At 40.4% G+C, this 24,998-nt stretch overlaps 1 protein-coding gene across 3 annotated transcripts; it reads left to right on the forward strand.

Annotated features, from left to right (window-relative positions):
- The first annotated feature begins 2,876 nt into the window (after positions 1-2,876).
- On the forward strand, positions 2,877-24,998 carry LOC108414103 (D-amino-acid oxidase). Of its 3 annotated transcripts, XM_037531632.1 has the most exons (12): positions 2,877-3,198; positions 3,934-4,037; positions 6,985-7,180; positions 8,106-8,220; positions 14,744-14,820; positions 17,425-17,490; positions 17,729-17,783; positions 19,017-19,121; positions 20,140-20,222; positions 20,746-20,863; positions 21,528-21,626; positions 24,192-24,998. In XM_037531632.1, the coding sequence occupies exons 2-12, from the start codon at positions 4,028-4,030 to the stop codon at positions 24,321-24,323; spliced, it is 1,056 nt and encodes a 351-aa protein (XP_037387529.1). In that variant the 5' UTR covers positions 2,877-3,198; positions 3,934-4,027; the 3' UTR covers positions 24,324-24,998. The 3 variants fall into 3 exon arrangements, with proteins under 3 accessions (XP_037387529.1, XP_017542385.1, XP_017542376.1); XM_017686896.2 differs by lacking the exon at positions 3,934-4,037 and having other exon boundaries at positions 2,877-3,156; XM_017686887.2 differs by lacking the exon at positions 3,934-4,037 and having other exon boundaries at positions 2,878-3,198.

Genomic DNA, 24,998 nt, shown 5'->3' on the forward strand with positions numbered 1-24,998 from the left:
TGGCTCAGTCCGTACTTCAAAAGGCAAGGCTTTGTATATTACAAGAGACTTACAGTATATTGTGCAACGAGTGACGCAGCAACAAGCTGCTTGTGACAGAACTATAATTTGGCGTTTGACATTAAAACATATTACATTCCATGTTCACGGCCCAATTGATTTATTTCATGTTATATTGCTTAAATATAGAATTGGCATTTAAAAAGTATAAAAAAGATGTTTTTTAAATAAATCTATTAGTTTTTTAAATGCTAAGTTTAGTGCTTTTATAGGATATCATAGAATATACTAAGTGTGCACTTTTGAATATTCCAACATATGCCTATATATATATATATATATATATATATATATGTGTGTGTCAATATGTTGAAGAATATGCATATATATATATATATATATATATATATATATATATATATATATATATAGATGAAAATATGTAATGGCATAAGTTTTTTTAATATTTGCATATATGCCTGTTGGAAGTGAAAAAGCTGAAAACATGTGCTGTAGAACACCTTTAGGTTTAATGAGGAATATATACGCATCATTCTTCCAAATTAGTTCAAAATGCAGTCCGTCAGTTAAAGGCAATACTAAATAAGTATTTAGACATTAGATATTTACAAGAGTTATGTTATGATCTATTTAAAACTAAGGCATGAATTGATATAGTAATAGACTAAATGTGTATAATATCATCATTTACAGAGTACTTTCTATTGGGAGATGTTTGTTCCAAATCCTAACCCCTAAATTTCTACTTGAAATGAAAATAACACTTTATACCACTACCAAAAGATTCAGTCCGTAGCTCGGGCCTCATTACAGCCACACAGCCCTGTATTTTAAAGCAGGGATTAAGACTGCATCCCTTTCACTTATGACCACATGGTGAGCAGTTAGATCCTATTGGTTTGAAGTAAACGTGTGGCAAAGTGTGAAAATCATATTAAGATTCATTAATTAACTAATATGTCAATTAATTAATTAATATGTCATATTAAGACACGTTTTCTGCAAAGTAGTACAATTTTGTTTTAATGAACACACACACACACACATTTTCTAGGCTGCTTCTCCGTCAGGGTCGCAGGGGGTGCTGGAGTCTATCCCAGCTGTCACCGGGCGGAAGGCAGGATATACCCTGGACAGGTCGCCAGTCCATCGCAGGGCAGACAGACAAACACAATCACACCTAGGAGCAATGTAGCAATGTAGTCCAATTGGTCTAACTGCATGTCTTTGGACTGTGGGAAACCAGAGAACCCGGAGGAAACCCGCACAGACATGGGGAAAACATGCAAACTCCACACAGAGAGGACCCCGGTCGCCCAGCTGGGGAATCGAACCCAGGCCCTCCTTGCTGTGAGGCGACAGCGCTACAAATGTCATGACATACGCTGCCCATATGTCAAACATATTTTAAAAATATATGGAAAAATGTTTCTTATGTTCATTAATGGCCATGCTTGTACTATAATATTTTAAAAAATACTTTCAAGGAAAGAAAACTGATAAATAAGTTTAGCAATTATGTTACAAACAAAATGTATTTAGGGTTGGATGAGTTTAACATATGGCTGAAGGTCACAGTAACCTAGTGGACAAATAACGTAGTTGACCATACATATTATCAACCCATAACATAGGTAACATTTTTTCTAGTTTTGCCCATAATTACTAGGTTGTGCTTGCATGTAACGCCACAAGGCATTTTCCTATCAGGCTAATAACTTTTTACTATGATCAACAATAAAAAAGGTTGCATAATCATGTTGATGTTTAATTGAACTACTCTTTGACTTTGTATTGTTATTCATGAAATAAAAGAAAAACAAGATTCACCCAAATTAATTCAAAACATTTCCCTGCTAAATGAAAAATAAGGCAGGCAAAAACCCAGTGTTATATTGTAGAATATCTTTCTAAAATGGTTGAAATAATTTGAAGAAAATATCAATTTCATCACATTTAAAGGGAAGGTTTACACGACAGTAGTGCGTCCTGCTATGATGTATGGTTTGGAGACTGTGGCTCTGCCTAAAAGACAGGAGGCTTAGCTGGAGGTGGCGGAGATGAAGATGATGAGATCTTCATTGGGAGTGACAAGGATGGACAAGATTAGAAATGAGCAGATCAGAGGGACAGTGAAGGTGGAGCAGTTTGGAGATAAAGCCAGAGAGGCCAGGATGAGATGGTTTGGACATGTGTTGAGGAGGAATAGTGGATATATTGGTCAAAGAATGTTGGAGATGGGGCTGCCGGGTAGAAGGAGAAGAGGTAGACCTCAGAGAAGGTTTATGGATGTAGTGAAGGTGGACATGGAGATGGTTGGTGTGAAAAAAGAGGAGGCAATGTATAGGGAAAGATGGAGGCAGATGATCCGCTGTGGCGACCCCTAAAGGGAGCAGCCGAAAGAAGAAGAAGAAGAAGAAGAAGAAGAAGAAGAAGAAGAAGAAGAAGAAGAAGAAGATCACATTTACCCATAATCATATGGGTATTCCTGTCAACAGAAAGAGTAAAAGAGCTAAATGCTACCGTGATGTGCGAATGGCAAACAAATGTACAGACTAGAATCAATCTAAGAAGTCCGAAGTTTTGAGAAACATAGTGTAAAGTGAAGCACTGGACCCATTATGTCTGTTGTTAGTTTGGTTGGGAGTCAATCCTAAAAAGAATCGATTCCTCCATTCCCGGATGGCTGAAAATGAGGAGTCGACTCCAAAAGGAATAATTTCTCGCTTTCTGAAAGCCTGGAATCGAGAAGTTGATTCTTTTTGGGACCGATTCCATGAAGAATCAATTCCTCAGTTCCAGGCATTCGGGATTCGGGAGTCGACTCCAAAGCTTTAGACTCGTTTCCACACAGTGTTCGTTATTTTTCCCAGGGTTCCCGATGTCTCGTTCTTTGGAATCTAGATTGTTGTGTGCAGTCGACTATTGGAATCGACTTCATCAATTCCCGACACTTGGAGTCGGAGTCAATTTCACAATTTCTGGACTCAAACCGCCCAAACTGTCAGCAACGTCCTGTAATGATTGTACTGAGCGTAACATCAGCAGGTGGTAAATCAGGGCTTTTCAGGAGCTGTTGAACGCAGCACAGGCCACCTTTGTATTTACACAAAAGCAAAGCATAACAGCAGCTGAGTAAGTACATTCGCTTCGCACCGACCGACGCATTCGTACAAGGTAACTCAAGCTATAAAACTTTATTTTTAACAGACGACTAGTGTCTTTCTGACTTCGTTGTCATATATGTATCTTATATGTTTATATGACTCGGCTGCTTTATTGAAGCCTTAAAGTCAGCTAACAGTAAACGTGCGCAGACTACTAAAGCAGTTTATCGCTGAATGAAGTTCTGTTACAGCGGCGTTTTACGAGTTAAGAGTGCTTTGTGTTTTTAATGGCGTGAAATTATAATATTTATTTACTTTACACGCTATTTGCAGTAATAACAATAATAAAAATAGTCTGTACTAGATTGTACTGGAACATACAGAGCTGACCAAACTACTGTAGTGCAGAAAAACGCAAGCATTTCATCCTGGTTTAGTGCTGCTTTAGCTGGTCACCCCAGCATGGTCATGCTGGTCGACTAGCATACCAGCATCAAAGCACAACATATGCTGGTTTTGCTGGTCTAGCATGGAATGTAGCTAACAAGCAATGCAAACTTATAGCCGACCAATTAGCATTGGGCAAACTTAGCTACCCTTCAAGCCCCAGTGCAAAATGAAGGTGGACACCGAACACTTTGTAGCTGAACATTTTTGTGCGGAAAATTGTGTCATTCTTTGGCTGAACCATCACGTTAACATGGAGTGCTAACATATCACTAATAAAAATGAGTAACTGACAGTGTAATTACCCAGTTTTTGTGTATCCAGTGACCGAGTTTTGACATTTTGGCCTGAAATAAAGGCCCATCTCTAATAGGCATGGTTTGCAACTGGATGTGCCACAGAATGTTCTTAAAGTGAGTGGAAGCAAACCCAAGCCACACCGGTGATGACACATGCAGTTAGGTCAGTCTGAAATTCAACTAGAAAGCACTACTGCAATACTTGCAACAAAGTATTATTGTATCTTTGGACTACTGCCAGGCAATGGGACAAGCACTGTACTGACCGGATAATTATTCTCCAGTGCCACTGCAGCACTTGCTTTACTCAGTCTTCTTATTTACCTCAGCAGTTAATTATGAAGCCCCTCAACAACAGGTGTTAGCTAGAAATGATTACACTTTATATTCTGACCTCTGCAGCAACGCTCAGAGATGATACTAGTATTAATAGATAAATATTTGTAAATGAGTTGGCTTTTGTGACATCACAAAAACACTGAGTTCAAAGGACATGTTTTTGCTGCTCAGTTTCCATATATGGTCTGTATGGACTGCGGCATGAACAGCACATTTTAAAACCGTAACCATGTTTACATGTTGCATCTTTTATTTAAAAACAAACTTAGAAAATATCTATTTTCCATGATATAAACCCTTTAACACTATTTAGCCAGAAAAGTTTAGTTAGGTTAAATGTTCTGCTCTGCAGTTTAACTTTCAGGACCAGTTTCCCAGACACAAATTTAGGAATTTAGCCTAAGCCACACACACACACACACACACACACACACACACACACACACACACACACATACACACACACACAAATATATATATATATATATATATATATATATATATATATATATATATATATATAATGGAAATAAATATACACAAAGTCTAGAGAAAATATACGCAAAATATAGTAAAATATACACAAAATATAGAGACAGTTTACACAAGACATAGAGACAGTATACATTTTAAAGTGACTTTACATTACCTATGTTATGGAATCATTGACCAATGTGTGGAAAACTGGCTGATAGATTTTAACTGTATATGTAACTCATACAGTTACAGTGTAACTACATAACTATGTACATATTTATGTATTCACACTGGCTATTTATACCTATATTACATTATATTAGAACGTCTGTACTGCACATTTTCCTGTTGTCCTGCTCTAAGACACCCACTTCAAGACAAGATAAGACAGGATATGAGAAGATAATCCTTTATTCGTCCCACATCGGGGACATTCCTAGTGTTACAGCAGCAAAGGGACAGCAAGGCACTCAAGAGAAGAGTAACCATTTCACATGGGTATGGTGATGAATTCACAGTTAATGTCTGTAGGGGTGAGATCTAATTCCTGAGGGGATTCTACTTGGAGTATTGCTGGTTGTCATGATTGGCCCCGGCCAGTCCTGTCCATGTGCTTTTTGTTTACTTTTTCATCCACTTGCTTCTTTGTTTTGGTTCTTAGTCCTGCCCCTTGTTTCGTGACTCTGATTGTTGCCACCTGTTTTCTGCTTGTCCCTCGTTATCCCTGTGTTTTATAAGCCCTATGTTTGCTCTGGTCTGTGTTGGTCTTTGTTTGTTTGGCTAGTCTTTGTTTGCTTTGTATGCTTGTTTGAATTGTCTGTATATCCTGTTGGAGGTCTTTTGGTTTGTGTTTTTGTGAGTTATTTCGTCTTGTCTGCCTATCGATCTCTCCGTGTTGGTTATATGAACCTGGACTGTCATGACCATGACCCTGGATTTGCCCTCAATAAAAGTCGCTTATCTCAGCACATTCGTCCGCCTCCTCACTCCTCGTTACACTGGTTGTACAGTGTAACAGCAGCAGGAAGGAAGGACCAGCGATAGCACTCCTTCATACATTTGGGTGAAGCAGCCAGCCACGGAAGAAGCAGCCCAGTGCTGTCAGAGTCCTGTGCAGGGGGTGGGAGCTGTTCTCCAATATGGATGCAAGCTTGGCTAACATCCACCTGTCTCCCACCACCTGCACTGGGTGGGGGCTTCCCAGGACTGAGCTGGCCCTCTTAATGAGTTTGTCAAGTCATTCCTGTCTGCAGTTGAGATGCTGCTGCCCCAGCCAACCACTCCATAAAAGACAGGTGATGCCAAAAAAAAAAAGCCCCCAGTTTCCTCAGCAGAAGTCTGCTCTGGCCTTTCCTGAACTAATTTTATATGACCAGTCCAGTCTATTGTTGAGGTGAAAACCCAGGTACTTATAAGATAATCCAACTTAAGAAGGGCTTGTTAATGAGCTGACTCGTTGGATCAGGTGTGTTAAAGCAGGAAAACACTAAAATGTGCAGAGCAGGGGTACTTCAGGAAGGGGTACTTCTCTATTATAAATTATTATTATTATTATTATTATTAAAATACATTATAATTAAATGCTTGCTTAGTCTGCTTATTGTATTGAATGTTAAACGTGTGCAGACATTAACACATTACTTGGATGTGGAATAGAGCTGGGTATGGATATTTAATACCCTCGTTTATTATACCACCTTTTATTTGCATAGCAGGGGTCAAAATGAGACATAGTGATGTCTTTTAATTATAAAAGACATGCATTTTTGCATGAATCTGAACAAATTACTTCACCTAACAGTGCTCTGCTCTGCATATACACCTCTCTATAGATTTCAAAAATCTGTTTTAGGTCACAACTTTATCACAAAACCTTTGTAAAATGAAGTCTCAGGTATCAGGCAACATATTTGTGCCCACTGATTGTAATAACCTTCTGTGAGGGAGCTTTTATAGACATTAAACACTTCAGACATATGGCTTCCGTCACCACCACTATAAACAATATCAAATAACTCTGATTGACTTCACTAACATGTTAACTATTTAATTATGTGGAAATTTTGAAAAAAAATTAAAAGTAAAGATTAAATTCTCCTGTAAATATCCCTGTTCCCAGCACCTCAAGCTCATTTCTGGTTTAAGCCACACCCACTTTTGGTTTGTCATTTTATAAAAGGTGTTGAAAGAAGTATTGTTCAGCCCTAAAATGGAAAATACCTGGCGCAAGTGAGTTCTGATTTTCAGAGGGTCTTTTGTTAATGTAGAGTTGTGCTGTTTGTGTCTCCCTACAGCCATGCGGGTGGCAGTCATTGGAGCAGGGGTCATTGGCTTGTCCACTGCCCAGAGCATTTATGAGCATTACCACGACAAAGTCAGTCCCCTGACTATAGAGGTCTATGCCGACGTGTTCACCCCTCTTACCACCAGCGACGGGGCGGCAGGGCTGTGGCAACCGTACCTGTACGACAAGGGCAACGTCCAGGAAACGTGAGGACTGACAGTGTTGCAGTGGGGTTGGGTCAAACTCTGGTCCAGGAGGGCATCCCAGTGTACTTTCTGCTTTTAAACAGCTGCTACTTAGCTAATTATACACTGGGTTTATTATTTACTCCTAACTTGCACATACACAAAGGCCATTTTATCAGAAACACACATACATACACAACCTGACTCCTATTTCTTTAAATAGGGAATGAATTTATTTAAATACATATAATATATTAATATAATATATTGTTATATAATAATATATAATACTTATATACCAATATAAACTAATATACTAATATATTAAAGAAATTTCATCTGCAGTATAGATAGATTAAATATAAAATAATAGTGTTATTTAGCAACATTTGTATACACAGTATACAAATATATATAAATATTTTTTTTTGCATATGTGTGGTGTGTATTACACAAAACATTTGTGTTACGTCAGTGTCACTGCAGTGCATAGAATGATCCCCCACCCAAGTAATACCTGCTCAGTGGTGGTCCTGTGCTGGTCCCTTTTCAATGATGGACATAGTTAAGGGGGGGCTGATCAATTCTCCTGCAACAGATGGGCTACAGTCTGGGCTATAACTGTAAACCCACAAGGTGCACCTACAGTACTGTGCAAAATCAGAGATCACCCTTTCTTTATTTCATTGCCTGTAAGTACAAGTATTAAATCAGAAATAAAGCAGAAAACTTAAATTTAACAGACAGTTGCACACAAATCTCAACAGCTGAATATAACATAACATTTTTAATGTCCACCCTTTGTTTTCACTAAAGCTTCCATTGTTTCCGGGAGGCTTTCTGGCAGATAACAGGCAGAAAGACAATGGTGATTTGTGCTATTAGATTATTGGCTGATGTTTTGGCTGGTTTTATGTCTGTATATATGTGTTGGAACCTTTTCTAGGAAATGGAACAAAGAGACGTTTGATTACCTCCTGAGTTTCCTTAGCTCTCCTGAGTCAATAAAGATGGGAATATTCCTCCAGTCTGGCTACAATCTATGTACAACGCGCGGCCCAGTAAGAGCATTTTCTTTTCCGCCATGCTGTTTGTGAGATGCACATACTCTAAACACACGCACATGAAAACTCATGAGCAGTGAAAAAGGTGATACAACCCCAATTCCAATGAAGTTGGGACGTTGTGTAAAACATAAATAAAAACAGAATATGATGATTTGCAAATCCTTTTCAACCTATATTCAATCAAATACACTACAAAGACAAGATATTTAGTGTTCTAACTGATAATCTTTATTGTTTTTTGCAAATATTCACTCATTTTGAAACACGTTCCAAAGAAGTTGGAACAGGGGCATGTTTACCACTGTGCTACATCACCTTTCCTTTTAACATCACTCAATAAGCGTTTGGGAACTAAGGACACTAATTGTTGAAGCTTTGAAGGTGGAATTCTTTCCCATTCTTGCTTGATGTACAACTTCAGTTGCTCAACAGTCCGGGGTCTCCGTTGTCATATTTTGCGCTTCATAATGCGCCAAACATTTTCAGTGGGAGACAGGTCTGGACTGCAGGCAGGCCAGTCTAGTACCTGTAGACTTTTACTACAAAGCCACGCTGTTGTAACACATGCAGAATGTGGCTTGGCATTGTCTTGCTGAAATAAGCAGGGACGTCCCTGAAAAAGACGTTGGCAGCATATGTTGCTCCAAAACCTGTATGTACCTTTCAGCATTAATGGTGCCTTCACAGATGTGCAAGTTCCCCATGCCATGGGCACTAACACACCCCCATAACATCAGAGATGCGGAGTTGAACTTTGTGCTGATAACAATCCAGACAGTCCTTTTCTTCTTTGGCCCGGAGGACACGATGTCCATGATTTCCAAAAACAGTTTGAAATGTGGACTGGTCAGACCACAGGACACTTTTCCACTTTGCGTCAGTCCATCTCAGATGAGCTCGGGCCCAGAGAAGCCGGTGGCGTTTCTGGGTGTTGTTGATATATGGCTTTCACTTTGCATGGCAGTTTAACTTGCACTTGTAGATGGAGCGATGAACTGTGTTCACTGACAGTGGTTTTCTGAAGTGTTCCTGAGCCCATGTGGGAATATCCGTTACAGAATGATGTCGGTTTTTAATGCAGTGCCACCTGAGGGATCGAAGGTCACGGGCATGCAATGTTGGTTTTCTGCCTTGCCGCTTACTTGCAGAGATTTCTCCAGATTCTCTGAATCTTTTGATGATATTATGGACTGTAGATGATGAAATCCCTAAATTCCTTGCAATTGCACATTTAGAAACGTTGTTCTTAAACTGTTGGACCATTTGCTCACGCAATTGTTCACAAAGTGGTGAACCTTGCCCCATCCTTGCTTGTGAACGACTGAGCCTTTCAGGGATGCTCCCTTTATACCCAATCATGACACTCACCTGTTTCCAATTAACCTGTTCACCTGTGGAATGTTCCAAACAGGTGTTTTTTGAGCTTTCCTCAACTTTCCCAGTCTTTTGTTGCCCCCGTCCCAACTTCTTTGGAACGTGTTGCAGGCATCAAATTCAAAATGAGTGAATATTTGCAAAAAACAATAAAGTTTATCCATCCATCCATTATCTTCCGCTTCTCCGGGGTTCAGGTCGCAGGGGCAGCATCCTAAGCAATGAGGCCCAGACCTCCCTTTCCCCAGCCACTTCCACTAGCTCTCCAAGGGGGATTCCGAGGTGCTCCCAGGCCAGCTGGGCGATAGTCACGCCAGGGTGTCCTGGGTCTTCCCCAGGGTCTCCTCCCAGGTGGACTTGCCTGTGACACCTCCCAAGGGAGGCGTCCAGGAGGCATCCTAACCAGATGCCCGAACCCTCTCAGCTGGCTCCTGAGGGTGAGGGTGGGAACGTAGATCGACCGGTAAATCGAGAGCCTTGCCTTATGGCTCAGCTCTTTCTTTACCACAACAGACCGGTAAAGAGCCCGCATCACTGCTGACCCAGCACCAGTCCGCCTGTCAATCTCCCACTCCCTAGTACCATCAGTCATCAAGACCTAAGAGATACTTGAGCTCCTCCACTTGAGGCAAGAACCTATGCCCGACCCAGAGAGGGCTCTCCTCCCTTTTCCGCCTGAGAACCATGGTCTCGGATTTAGAGATACTGATTCTCATCCCGGCCGCTTCACACTTGGCTGCAAACCGATCCAGCGAAAGCTGAAGTTCGCGGCTTGATGTCCCCAATAGGACCACATCATCTGCAAACAGCAGCGATGTGACCCCGAGGTCACCAAACCGGACACCCTCCATCCCCTGACTGCGCCTAGAAATTCTATCCATAAAAATTATGAATAGAATCGGTGACAAAGGGCAGCCCTGACGGAGTCCAACTCTCACTGGGAACGAGTCTGAGGCGAACCAAACTCCAGCTTTGCTTGTACAGGGCCTGAATGGCTCGTAGCAAAGAGCCATGTACCCTGTACTCCCGAAGCACCTCCCACAGAATACCCCGGGGAACACAGTCGAATGCCTTCTCCAGATCCACAAAGCACATGTGGACTGGTTGGGCAAACTCCAATGAATCCTCCAGAATCCTGGAGAGGGTGAAGAGTTGGTCCAGTGTTCCACGACCAGGGCCCGCACTGCTCCTCCTGTATCCGAGGTTCGACTATAAGCTGGACTCTCTTCTTACATTACATTTAGCAGACGCTTTTATCCAAAGCGACTTACAAATAATGTGGTACATAGAACAAACAAACTTCTCCAGTACCCCTACATAGACCTTACCAGGGAGGCTGAGAAGTGTGATTCCCCTGTAGTTGGGAACACACCCTCCGGTCCCCTTTTTTAAAAAGAGGCACCACCACCCCAGTCTGCCAGTCCAGTGGCACCGCCCCCGATGTCCACGCAATGTTGAAAAGGTGTGTCAGCCAAGACAGCCCCACAACATCCAGAGCCTTGAGGAACTCAGGGTGGATCTCATCCACCCCTGGAGCCTTGCCACCAAGGAGCTTTTTAACTACCTTAGTGACTTTGGCCTCAGTAATGGACAAGCCTATTCCCATGTCCCCAGACTCTGCCTCCTCACTGGAGAATGTGTCGGTGGGATTGAGAAGGTCCTCAAAGTATTCCTTCCACCGCCCAATGACGTCTTCAGTCGAAGTCAGCAGCACACCATCTCCACTATATACAGTGCTAGTGGCACACTGCTTTCCCCTTCCGAGTCGCCTGACGGTTTGCCAGAATCTTTTCGGAACCGACTTAAAGTCACTTTCCAAGGCCTCACCAAACTCCTCCCATACACGGGTTTTTGCCTTGGCAACGACTGAAGCCGCAGATTGCTTGGCCTGTCGATACCTGCCAGCTGCCTCTGGTGTCCCACAGGCCAAACATGCCCGGTAGGACTCCTTCTTCAGCTTGACGGCATCTCTCACCTGGGGTGTCCACCACCGGGTTCGAGGATTACCACCCCGACAGGCACCAACTACCTTACGGCCACAGCTACAGTCAGCCGCTTCAACAATGGAGGAACGGAACATGGCCCATTCTGAGCCAATGTCCCCCACCTCCCCCGATATCTGGTCAAAGTTCTGACGGAGGTGTGAGTTGAAGATCAATCTGACAGGTTCTTCTGCCAGACGTTCCCAGCAAACCCTCACTATACGTCTGGGCTTGCCTGGTCTGACCGGCATCTTCCCCCACCACCTGATCCAACTCACCACCAGGTGGTGATCAGTTGACAGCTCAGTTCCTCTCTTTACCCGAGTGTCCAAAACACATGGCCGCAAGTCCGATGACACGACTACAAAGTCGATCATTGAACTGCGGCCTAGGGTGTCCTGGTGCAATGTGCACTTATGGACAACCTTGTGTTCAAACATGGTGTTCGTGATGGACAAACTGTGGTTTGCACACCACTCGGGTTCAGATGAGAGAGGCCATTCCTCCCAATCACACCCCTCCAGGTCTCACTGTCATTGCCCATGTGAGCGTTAAAGTCCCCCAGTAGGACAATAGAGTCTCCAGGAGGAGCACTTTCAAGCACCCTTCCCAAGGACTCTAAGAAGGCTGGGTACTCTGAACTGCTGTTTAGTGCATAAGCACAGACAGCAGTCAGGACCCGTTCCCCAACCCGAAGGCGTAGGGAAGTTACCCTATCGTCCACCAGAGAAAACCCCAACATACAGGCACCGAGTCGAGGGGCTATGAGAAAGCCCACACCTGCCCGCCGCCTCTCACCATGGGCAACTCCAGAAAAGAATAAAGTCCAGCCCCTCTCAAGGAGATTGGACCCAGAGCCCAAGCTGTGTGTTGAGGTGAGCCCGACTATATCTAGCCGGTATCTATCAACCTCGCACACCAACTCAGGCTCCTTCCCTGCCAGTGAGGTAACATTCCAAGTTCCAAAAGCCAGTTTCAGCAACCGAGGATCAGAACGCCAAGGCCCACGCCTTCGGACACTGCCCGATCCACAAAGCACCGAACCCCTACTACTGCCCCTCCCATTGGTGGTTGGTCGATGGGAAGGAGGACTCATGTAACTCCTTCGGGCTGGGCCTGGCCAGGTACCATGAGTAAATGCCCGGCCACCAGACGCTCGCTGGCGAGCCCCTCCCCCAGGACTGGCTCCAGGGTGGGGCCCCGGTAACCCTGTTCCGGGCAGCGTACAGTCCTGTTTTTGTCTTTTCATAGGGGTTATTATGGATCACACTTTGTCTGACCTGTCACCTAGGACCAGTTTGCCATGGGAGACCCTACCAGGAGCTTTTGCTCCAGACAACATAGCTCCTAGGATCATTCAAGCACGCAAATCCCTCCACCACGATAAGGTGGTGATCCATGGAGAGGACAATAAAGTTTATTCGTTTGAAAATAAAATATCTTGTCTTTGTAGTGTCAATTGAATATAGGTTGAAAAGGATTTGCAAATCATCGTATTCTGTTTTTATTTATGTTTTACACAATGTCCCAACTTCATTGGAATTGGGGTTGTAAGTTCAGTAACAAAAAAAAAAACCGAATTCTGCCGAATTTATTCCTAGGATATTTTTGATTTTAACATGAAATTCTGGAGCACTCTGAGAATGGAATAATTGCTGTGGAATTAATTAGTTCATTGAGTTCAACAATTATCATTCAGAAGGTCAAGGTGTAGACCAACAGAACCACATCTGTTCTAAATGGGGGTCATTGTAAAAATGGTTTTTCATTTGTGTTCTACAGGCTCAATAGTGGTATATAGGGTGCTTGGACCCCAATGATCGCCACTTGGGGTGTAATTTGTATCTGGTTGCTTTTAGCTCACAGTTGCAGCAGAAATGTGTTGTACAATTTGAGATAAAAACTCAATGAAAGCTGGCTGTCTTGGTTGCTAACAATGATCGTGTACACATAAAAAGAAATAGACCTATATAATTCGAAATATGTGAAAATGAAACCAGCTTCACTGCTCATGAAACGTAGCTCTCTTTTTAATAGTAATGTTATCTTAGTTCTAATTAGCTAATAAAAATGAAATACCATATCTGCGGGTTTGCCAAATAATTACAGTGAACTGATGCTATGCTGTGTCTGAGGGAGAGGATTTTAGGGTGAATACTTTGTAGAATGTACACTGCCAGATGTTTGGTATACTACTGGCCATACACTTCTCAGCCCTACTTGCTGAAATAGTCAGCAATGCAGTTTTTGCTCAATGTACACCAGCACATTGGATATGACAGTAAAGAGGAATTCCATTGATTTTTGCAAATTTCTGCAGATTTTTTCTGTAGAATTTCTGTGTAAATTAAGATGTAAACAAAACCATTGAGAATTGCTTGATGCTAAATGCTTCATTCTACTTAAACTTACATTCAGATTAGTTCATAGTGGTGATGATAGAAACTATATGTTTGAAGAATTTAATGCCTCTAAAAGCTCCCTCATAGAAAGTTTTTACATGAAATGTTGTACAGTAGTTTTGAGAAAGTTTTGACCTAAAGTATAATTTATAAGTCCATTCATTGTGGAGAGATGCATGTAGGGCATTGTAAGGCAAAATAACTCAAAAGAAAATCAGAAGATACATGTAGGTTCACTGGTGGTCTTGCAAAATAAATAAAGTGGCTATATTTGCATTGAAGAAAAATCACAAGCCACTGTAAAGAAGACAGTAAGTTTCTCTGTAATGGCACATTTCACATTAAACCACTCAGAATTATTTTGTATATATCTCAACTTCTCAGCTTCAAAAAGGACAAGTCTCGTCAAAAGTGATTTCTCATGAGGTTACATGATATTTCATCAGCATTCTGTGAACTTCACAACAGTCGCTTTGAGAGAACAAGTATTGTGGCTGGAGCATGGGTAGGACAAATGCCCATTCACTTGGGCATTTGCCCTATTTATCATGGTCTGTATATAAGCATAAATATAAAAATCCTCAAATGAAAATGGACATTCTGCACTTAAAACTCACGTTTCCAGTATGCTGGTACAGAGTTCACAGTCAAAACTTGAAAAATTATTTCAATGTCAAATTCTTTATAAACTGTACTGAAGCTCAGCAGTGAGGAAAAAGTAGCAGAAAAAGACTTTAATCACCTCCTTTCTCATTACAGGATCCCTCATTTAAAGATACTGTGTTGGGTTTTCGTGAGCTCACTCAGCGTGAGCTTGATATATTTCCAGGATACAGGTACTGACACATAGCATTGCTTTAAAGCAGCTGCTTTTCCCCTTAACCTAAATGTAGTAATTCTGTCAAGACATGTTTGGTGTCTGAATTTTGCTTAATTTGTAATGGAAACCTGTAAATATAAACCTACAAATTAGATGCACAAAAACGGCATTGAGTTAAAGTTGCACTATATAAGGTTTTTTGTTAAAATTGAGAGTTGGAGCATTACTGAGTCAGGAGAAATAAAAACAGGCTAAACTGCTGCAAGTTGCGCTGTAAAGCTTGGAATAATGATTTAAAAGTCAGTGTTTTTGGACCATGTCATACATCTTACATATTACTGCCATGCACAGGCTTAGAAAGAAGGTCTTGATGCTTAAGTTCACTTTGAATACTCTTTCAACACACTCATTATCATAAGATTCATCCACTTGGGGAAGGGGCTCAAAGCACAACCCACATCACAAAATGTTCTTCATGGTGTGCAATTACACATTTCCACCAGAGAGGTCTTCAAATCCTCAAATCTTGCGTTCTGCAGCTTTAAGTGATATCAAATGGACTTACTTTTGTGTTCTTTGATGTTTGACTTTACTTGACTCATACTTTAACCTCATAACTCCAGTACAAAAATAAAAAAGTAAACTTCAGATGCTAAACATGTCTTAGGTGGTCTATTATAGTTGGGGTACAGGGGGAAATTCTGTAAATTAGTTCTGTAAAAATTATTTTTCATTAAACAGTTTGTATAGAGTTGTGCTCTGTAGATTCTTTATTGACTGGTCAGCGGGTTTTAGGACGAGCCCGGGGTCTTGTCACAGCAGGCCATGCCTGGTACACCCCCACTGGGAGGCGTCCAGGATTCGGATCAGATGCCCGAACCACCTCAGCTGGCTCCTCTCAATGCAGAGGAGCAGCGGCTCTACTCCGAGCTCCTGCCGGATGGCTGAGCTCCTCACTCTATCAAACAGAGTGTAGCTCGCCACCCTGCGAAGAAAGCTCATTTCCACCACTTGTATTCGCAATCTCATTCTTTTGGTCATTACCCATAGCTCATGACCATAGGTGAGGGTCAGGATGTAGACTGACTGGTAAACAGAAAGCTTCGCCTTTTGGCTCAGCTCCCTCTTCACCACTAAAGTCCGGTACAGTGACCGCATTACTGCTGCTGCCTGTCCCAGCCTGCGTTGATCTCACGATTCCTCTTCCCATCACTCATGAGCAAGACACTTAAACTCCTCCACCTGGGGCAAGTCCTTTCCCCTTAACTGGAGTGGGCATGCCACCATGGACTCAGACTTGGAGGTGCTAGTCCACTTACCAACTGCTTCACACTCCGCTGCAAACGGTGAAAACTTCAGTGAATGCTGTAAGCATACATGATCCAGTCAAAAGAACAACATCATCTGCAAATAGCAGAGACGCCACCCTTCCACACATACCCTCCAGACGAACACAGCTTTCACTCCGGGAGTACAGAGATTGAATGGCCCGGAGTAGTAGCCCCGGCACCCCATACTCCCAGAGGACCTCCCACAGGATATCTCGGGGGGGGGGGGCGTTGGCAAACTCCCATGCCCCCTCAACAATCGGTGAGAGGGTGAAAAGCTGGTCCGTTGTTCCACGGCCAGGACAGAATCCGCATCGTTCCTCCTCAATATGAGGTTCAACTATCGGTCGAAGTCTCCTTTCCAGCACCTTGGCATAGACTTTCCTAGGGAGGCTGAGCAGTGTGATACCCCAATAGTTGGAACACACCCTCCGGTCTCCTTTCTTAAAAATAGGGACCACCACCCCAGTCTGCCAGTCCAAGGGCACTGTTCCTGAGTTCCTTGCAATATTGCAGAGGCACGTCAGCCACAACAGCCCCGCAATATCCTCACTTGAAGTCAGAGTTTCTCTACCCCTGCTGAATACAGCTTGGGCGCAGCCATCCCGACTACTCCTGAGTTGCCGGACAGTTATCCAGAACCTCCTTGAAGCTGACAAAGTCATTTTCTGTGGCCTCATCAAACTCCTCCCATGCCCTGGATTTTGCTTCTGCCGCCGTTGCGGCTGCCACCTTTATAATCATAACAATCTGATTGATTGCATAATAATTAATCAGATGTAAATATTGTTATTTAGAGTGGTTTGACATCAGTAAGTTTCTCATTTTCAAGAAACATACTGATTTCTTTACAGTGGTGGTGGGAGGCTGTGATGTCCACAAAGCAGATGTAACCATCATTATTCACAACCTAAAACCTAGGTAGTACCCATCCACTCTGAACGTATAAATATTTTTTGTAGGTCTCAGACAAAGATTGTATTTCAAAATGTTGTCTCAGTCATCAGGCAGCATATTTGTGACCATTTCATGTAATAACCTTCTGCGAAGGAGCTTTTAGAGACATTAAATTCTTTAGGCCTGTGGTTCCTATCATCGCAACAATAAACAATTCTGACTTGTTAAGTATCTCTAGAACTGAACATCCCACATAAAACCACTCTGAATGACTCTATTTACTTGTTAACTACTTGCAGAAATGCAGAAAAATATGATAGAATTCTCTTTTAACTGTTCTATTTTTAACCTTGTGGTTTTGATCTCTTCTCTAATGGTGTGCATGTTGTTGTCAGCTTTGGTTGGTTTAACACTGCTCTAATGGTGGAAGGGAAGACCTACCTACCCTGGCTCATGAACTGGTAAGGGATTAATCTTTATCTCCGTGATGCCCATTTTTTGTGGTGACCTATATTACATTTCAGCATGTAGCACCAAAACAATAGCTATTGTTTATAATGATGTTAATTTATGTAATGATATATGGTATGCAATATTGAAAGATGTGGTGTATTTTACACAAGACATCATATCTCCTTGTAAGTTTGGCCCGTATGCACTTAATGACACTTTCTCCTCTTTTGTTTTTCTCCTATGCAGGTTGTCAGAAAGAGGCATCAAGTTTTACCAAAGGAAAATTAACTCATTTCAAGAGGTTAATGTTCCTGTTTATAACAACTTTTGGTAAATTGTTGGTTCAAAAGTACAAAAGGGCCCATATCATGGAAAAAACAGATTTCCCACTGACAGAAATGAGATTGATAGTATTTAAAAACTGTTAAAGTTTATAAAACACCATTTATTCACCATTTCATATGGTCCATATATGGAAGGTAAGCTCTTTGAATTCATCATTTTGGTCAGCATAACAATTTGAGTAAAAATATTTGACTGTTTTAAGGTAATTTCAGAATTAATATTTCCTCCTTTTGCTTAATTGACAGCGTGCCCTCATGCTAACACTGACTGCAAAAGTCTCTGATCAGTTGATCAAATCCACCTGACTGAACATGTGTTTCGATGAAACGAAATAGATTTTTTAAAAAAATAATAATTTTTTTGTGTAAAGGCTTGAATGGGTCAGTTTCATAGATTTGCTTCAGTTTGAAGACCTAGAAATACTGCAGAATTTCTAATATGTCTTCTTCATTTTTGTCATTACTTTTAAAATTTTGAAGATTCTAAAAAAACTTGTTTGTCTCCAGGTTGAATTAAAAAAAAAACATATTTCAGATTTTTGGGCTTCTCTGTATGCAGTTTTACCTGCCTGTGCAGTGTAGCTCCGCCCATTCACGTTGAAGTTATAAGGAGTGTTTCAGCCCATACTTCTTTTTGAACGATAGTGGCTTATCATAACAGACATCCTGTTTAATTCTAATACATAAATATAGGTTGAGAAATGGTCAGTTAAGAATAAATAGTGCCTGTTTTGATATGTAAAACCACATAAATGTTTTAATTGGACCCCAAGGACAAAAATAATGCAAAAAAAAATGGGGCACTTTAAGTCAAACATTACTTAATTTATTGTGCCAATCCACTGATCTCTCTTATCATTTTTTATTACACATTAACTTCACCACACATTGTAAGGCATATACGAATTTTCACAGTAGATAAACTGCAATTTCAGTCTGTTTTAGAGGGTCCCTCTGTTCAGCTTTGAATTTTAATATTTTAATTTAGATTTAAACTTTGTTTCCATCATCATTTCACATTGATCCTGTATTGCCATTTTCCTTGTATAAGGAATATTTTTGTGGTTATTTCTACTGTATGAGGAAATGGCCTTTAATGTAGTACTTCTAACATAGACATACTCAACTCAGTACCTTTGATATGAACAGAACGAGCACATCTCTTCATTTTGTTCTTTTTTGCTGAGTAGCTGGCAGATAGTGGTGCAGACATCATCATCAACTGCTCTGGTGTTCGATCAGGTGACCTACAACCTGACCCTGAGCTCACTCCAGCCCGAGGACAGATCATTAAGGTCAGAAAAAAGAGGTGGTGGTCAAAATCTTGGTCAGAATCATTCTACAGGTGGCAATGGTTCAGCCAATAACAAATGCACAAATATTCAAATGGTCCCCACTTAAATGTAGTCGACCAGTTATCTAGCTTTGAACTGCAGCTACAACGCTAATGTAGCATAATGGACGAGTAATCTCAGTCACAAGTCATCTAGGCAACACTTTACAATCAGAGTACAATAAACAGTACTTAAGAGAGTAATAAGCAATACTAAACAGTTAGGTAATGTTACAACTAGTCAGAAACTAATGATAGAAATGGGAACTAACATTAATTTATTTTTTATTAAGTAGTTATGATTACTAAATGGTAATTACTTAAATCAATTACTAAATAAAATGACTTAGTAAATAAATTACTGAATGAAATGACAATTAGGATAGTTTTAGATTTTTAGTTTTAGATGTGCTAATTAATGTTACTCAACTGGGACAGTAAGAACTAGGATTTTATAAACTGCTTAATAAAATCATTAAACGATGCATTACTTAACCATTTAGTAATGCTTATTACTCTCTTAAGTACTGTTAAATGAAGTACTCTTATTGTAAATTGTTACATTAATATCAAATAGACTTGCTTATGTTGTTTTTGACATTGATTGCCATACTGTTAACTATAAAAATGGACAAAGTTATGTTAGCATAGCTAAAACAGTAATAGCAGCCATCTTACATATTAAATAAGTAAGTCTTTTTGAGATTATTTAACAGCTCAACATGGTTTGAGGCAAGTGTGTGGTGATTTAAGCATGTAGCCTGTACGATGCTAACTAGTAGCTTCAAACTTCTGTTACTTGTGTTACTGCAATAGCCATGTAGCTTGTGCACATGAAGCCAACTTTGGTTACATTTGGTGTAAGGAGAAAATTTGATATTTGGCCAAACCAACACTTACATTACTCATGATCAAATCATTAGAACACACAGAGGTGGTCTTATGCTGTTTTTGTTATTTTCTTTTTTGTGTGTTATTAGGTAGATGCTCCTTGGATAAAGCACTGGATTCTGACCCACAGTTTCACAGCAGAAGTTTACAGTAAACCGTATATAATCCCAGGGTAAGCTGCTTCACGGGGTTAAGAGGAGTACATTGACCAAAAATGCTAACTAGTTTTGCCACCTTACTACTGTAAAAACTCTTCAGTGGCTTGATTCAAAAGTCAGAAGTTAAATCTAATGTAGATAGACGTCAGTTCAACTGTAGAACCTTATTGCATGTACCTTAATGAAACAGCAGCTACATGAGGGTTAATCTAACCCATTGATGGCTTAACTGGATAAATGGTTGAATCTTCATAAGAAATGATAACGTGCTAACATGAAAATGCTTTGATTCCAAGACATTTATGGAATTCTAGTTTACCTGAACAGACAACCAAGAGACAAGACAATCCTGGACGTGTGGCAACCCTAAAGCTACTAGCCAGCAACTTAGATCTGATGGTGCCTAATAGCTTCCGTACATTAGTAATAAAAATAGGTCAAACTAGTCCTTTAAGAAATTCCATCAGTTTTAAAGAGGTATTTGTGTTTGCAAATACAGTCGTGTACTAAGCAGGTTTTATTTTTACCCTTCTTCAGGAGCCGTCTGGTCACCGTCGGGGGAACTTTCCAGCGAGGAAACTGGAGTCAGCAAAACAGTTCCATTGACCACAAAAAAATGTGGGATGAGGCCTGTAAACTTGAGCCCAGCCTAAAAGTATGGAAATTATAGTAGATGTTCTTTATTTATGGACTGGATAATTGTGAACAGGAACTGTTTTGGTTTGAGTTGAATTTATAGGTTCCAAATATGTTTGATGAGGGCTGGTTTTCTTTTTATTTATTTATTTATTTTTAAGAAGATTTGTAAACAGGGGCATATGGTTTGTGAATGAGTCAGGTGACCCATCTGACATAAGTATGTTGAATAATTTTGAATGAGTCATAAAGCAGAGCCATATTCCATAAAGCAGAATATGGAGTTAGCTCATCTTAAGGTTAATGCTAATTGCTCTGCCTTTGCTTATTCAGCTCAGTGTGATACTGTAGTGAAATCCTCTTGAGATTCTTGACTAATTATGCAGAGATCATTTAACTGCTCTTTTGCTCTGATCTGTTGTGTATAGGTTTAAAGGGCCTCTATCAGGGAACAACTGGAAATAGAAAAGTTGTTTTTCTGAAATAAAGAGGTTAATGTAGTATGTACACAATGATGAAACATGACAAATACTGTGAGCAAGACAAGTTTCACGCCAGCCGGTGTCTTTCATACCAATGCATTCATGCAGTTTGCAAATTATGTGCTTTGGCTAAACAGCTCGTAAAAAACTGCCATTGTCTTTGTGGCCTGTTAATACCATTGCCCCCTCTTTTGCCCCTAGCATGCCCGGATCGTGGAGGTCTGGACTGGTCTCAGGCCAGCACGCAATAAAGTGAGGCTGGAGAGGGAGACCATGCGATCTGGACTGAACACTTTTGAGGTGAACTCTCATGTTTTCAATGGTTAGAAGAGACTCCCTGTCCTAAGATGCTCGATTATCTTTAAAAAGTCAGTAATGTTTAGTCTAATAGTCTAAAGGCCCAATCACATGTAGTTTGACATGAATTTTCATGAGCGAAATGTGGAATTCCCTGTCGTGAGGCAGTTTGCTGTTGCAGATTTCCAGGGCAATTAAATTTCGCATATGAAATTGTGTTAAGTTCAACTTTGGTAGCCTGTGATATGAATTTCTTTCCTTGAGCAATAGTGCAACTAGCTGCATTGAATTCTGAAGGAGTGGGTCTTCATAGCACTGAAACTCCAAATGCTAATTTAACCAGAGCCTAAGCACGATGTCTTTACTATTCCTTCATTTCCTCTTAAATAAATCCATAAAGGAGACAATGTGCACTGTCAGTGTTGTCTTTAAACTATAATATTATGTTTACTTTAGTGATTTGACTGTTTTCCTCTGATGAGTTAGCTTGCTAGCTGTGACGTTAGCTCCAGTGTTAACCAAGCTGGACCAAAGTCACAAACCACAGTTATCTATACTTTTTTGCTAAAGATCTGTGTGCAGCACTATACTGAGGCCAGTATATAATCATCTGATATAAATATTTTGTTTTGTGTTGTTACTGTTTATGGACAGCAAGCTAGCTACCTTGCTAACTGCAACAACATGGAGGATTGAACTGCAGAAGGCTTGTATGATCACAGCTTAATCCTTTTACGAAGATTGGTGAACATTTAAGTCAGGAGTCTTGCCAAAGGACTCTTACTGACATAGTGTGTTGTGTTTACCTGAGCGGGGAATCAAACCCCAGCCTGCTGCATAGAGGGGAGTAATGTTACCCATCTGTAATGATGCAAGGTACCCCCCTTAGCACATTACCACTATAATGACTGTAGACATACTCACCTGTTTTAACCTACACTGCTCATACTCACCTTCAGGTCCTAAAAGAGTACTGATTGTGACTCCTGGGCTTTTACTTACCAGGGTGAGTCTATTCTCTGTAGTAGAGGAGGGGAGTGAGAACCGGTAAATACAAAGAGAAAAGTGAATCATGTGAACATTGTAAATAACAGTGATTGATTACTGTTTCTTTGGCCTTGTATTTTGACAGCCACGGATAATGTTGTACCATATTCATTTCAACATGTAAATATGAAATGTATGGTTTATTTTCCTACCTGTGGGGGGGAATGGAATAGCTTGGGGGGAGGAGCTACCAGTATTTATACGGCTCCATAACCACAGTTAGGGGGGTTCTTCTTCCCCTTTGGTAGCAGTGCTGGACTATACCTGTTTGTAAGGATTGTTTGAGTAACTAGACTTATGTGGCTTTGCAGTCACAGTCTAATTACCTCTGTTGATTGAGGTCGTGTTTGTTTCTTTTTTGTTTGTTTTTAAAGTGCGCCTGTAAATACACCGTTGTGGCAAAATAAAAGGTGACGGGTTAAAAAAAAGAACTTCTCTACTCCTGCCCCCTTTTTTTCAGTGTCTAGCTGCTTGCCCTACACTACCCATAAGGCGTACCATTTTTATTCCCTTGGTGTAATTGTGGCCACGCTTTATCGCACCATCATGCTGCACTAACCACATACTGATGAGATTTCAGTCAGTTATAGTCAGTGCCACAGACATGTGGAAAGACTTGAAAAGTCAAGTTAGAGTAGTTAGATCCTAAATAGAACCTGATTTGGCCTTTAACTTAATTGGTGAAAAATTGCTGATATTTACTCACAGTGTAAATCATTTGTCAGCCACCGAGACATCAAGCTTTTTTTGTTCCTGCTCTTCTCAGAAAGACCGGCACCAAAAGGCATTTACAGATTGCTTGATTGCCGATGTTAATGAATTTATTAGTTTCTGGAGCATATTAATAATATATGAAATATAACTTTGAAAATCTATAATTGTTTTCATTTAATCCTGCAAATAAACAACATGTAAAACAAAGAAAATTGGCGGCAAGTCAAAAGAAGCAGTTGTGGCATTGGCCATGTTGGGGCCTTCAAAAAGCTCAAATTTGTACAAAAGGTCTTATGTTTTGTGTTGAAGCTGGTGATGGTTGAACCATATGGTTCTCACGTGGATTTGATCTACAAGTCCATACCAGCTCGAGTGCACACTGCCGTTAAAACAAATGAGGGTCAAACAATATAAATTCTGAAATGCGTGTTAATATTTAAAAAATTCTACTGTTCACTTGTTGTTATGCTGATAGTAGATTTTGTAATGAAGTACTTCGTGTTAAATCAGAAAATAGTGCAAAACAGAAGCAATTCTCACTCAGTGGTCTCATGCTGCCCACTTATTTTAATTTCTGACTGTTACATGCTCTATGGGATTCTAGCACAACAGGACTACTGCTAGCATCTCCATGGGATTCTCTGTTTGTACTAAGCTAACGCTGATATCAACACTGTAGAGACTTCTACATACATACAGATTTTATACGGCCTTTCTGTTGCAGTTTTATTGCAACTTTTAATGAAATTCAGAGAATTAATCTGGATCTCTGCTTTGTTTCTCATCTCCTCTGTTGCCTTGTATCAGGTCATCCATAACTATGGTCATGGAGGCTATGGCCTGACGATCCATCGAGGATGTGCTGAGGAAGCCGCCCGGCTTGTTGGAGAATTCCTACAGCAGAAAGGCTGGCTAACGAAACCTAAATCTCGACTGTAATCCAGCAGATGATTAACATTAGTCCTAATCTAGATGGCCATCAGTTATCAACAGTTTTATATCATGTAGTGGATTATCTACAAAGGTTGAAAGGTTCGTTTAATTCTACTGTTTTTCTTTAATTTCTACATAATTTAGTAATTAGGATGCAAACAAACTCAAGGCTGAATTAAACCTGGATACCCTAAGGATAGAAAAGTGGAATTAAGTGGATGCTTGATTGCAGGCTGTTGGTGGCAATAAAAATGATCTCACTATAGTGGAAATCAAGATATATAGAGTATAATATATAGACAGATATATCATTGCTGTCCACAAAAAAAAACAAGTATTTCCTTTTTTGTGATTTTTGGTTTTCATAATAATGGACCAATCAGAATGCTTTAAAATTGCTTGGAATACAAACATGTTATATTCATTTACATTAAAAGATAAGAATGTTTCTGCCCTTTCCAGTAAAGTTATCGTTTTGGAGATTTTTTAATTTTTTTAGATGTTCTTTATTTGTGATATAAGAATATTTGACTAAATTCATTTTTTATGATAAAATCGTGCATATTTTAACTTTCCCCCAATAACCCTACATTACATTTTGTAAATAGGTAGATATGAGAGTTACCTGAAATGATCAAATTACTTTATTGTGAGAAAGCAATAAATACTGAATGAAAGTAA

The sequence above is a fragment of the Pygocentrus nattereri genome, chromosome 20 (assembly GCF_015220715.1).
Source record: "Pygocentrus nattereri isolate fPygNat1 chromosome 20, fPygNat1.pri, whole genome shotgun sequence".
Classification (NCBI taxonomy): domain Eukaryota; kingdom Metazoa; phylum Chordata; class Actinopteri; order Characiformes; family Serrasalmidae; genus Pygocentrus; species Pygocentrus nattereri.

Excerpts from the sequence above, each read along its gene's own strand:
- LOC108414103 (XM_037531632.1), top strand. Across the intron at positions 20,864-21,527 it reads AACTTGAGCCCAGCCTAAAA|CATGCCCGGATCGTGGAGGT; the intron begins GTATGGAAATTA and ends TTTTGCCCCTAG. Across the intron at positions 21,627-24,191 it reads CTGGACTGAACACTTTTGAG|GTCATCCATAACTATGGTCA; the intron begins GTGAACTCTCAT and ends GCCTTGTATCAG.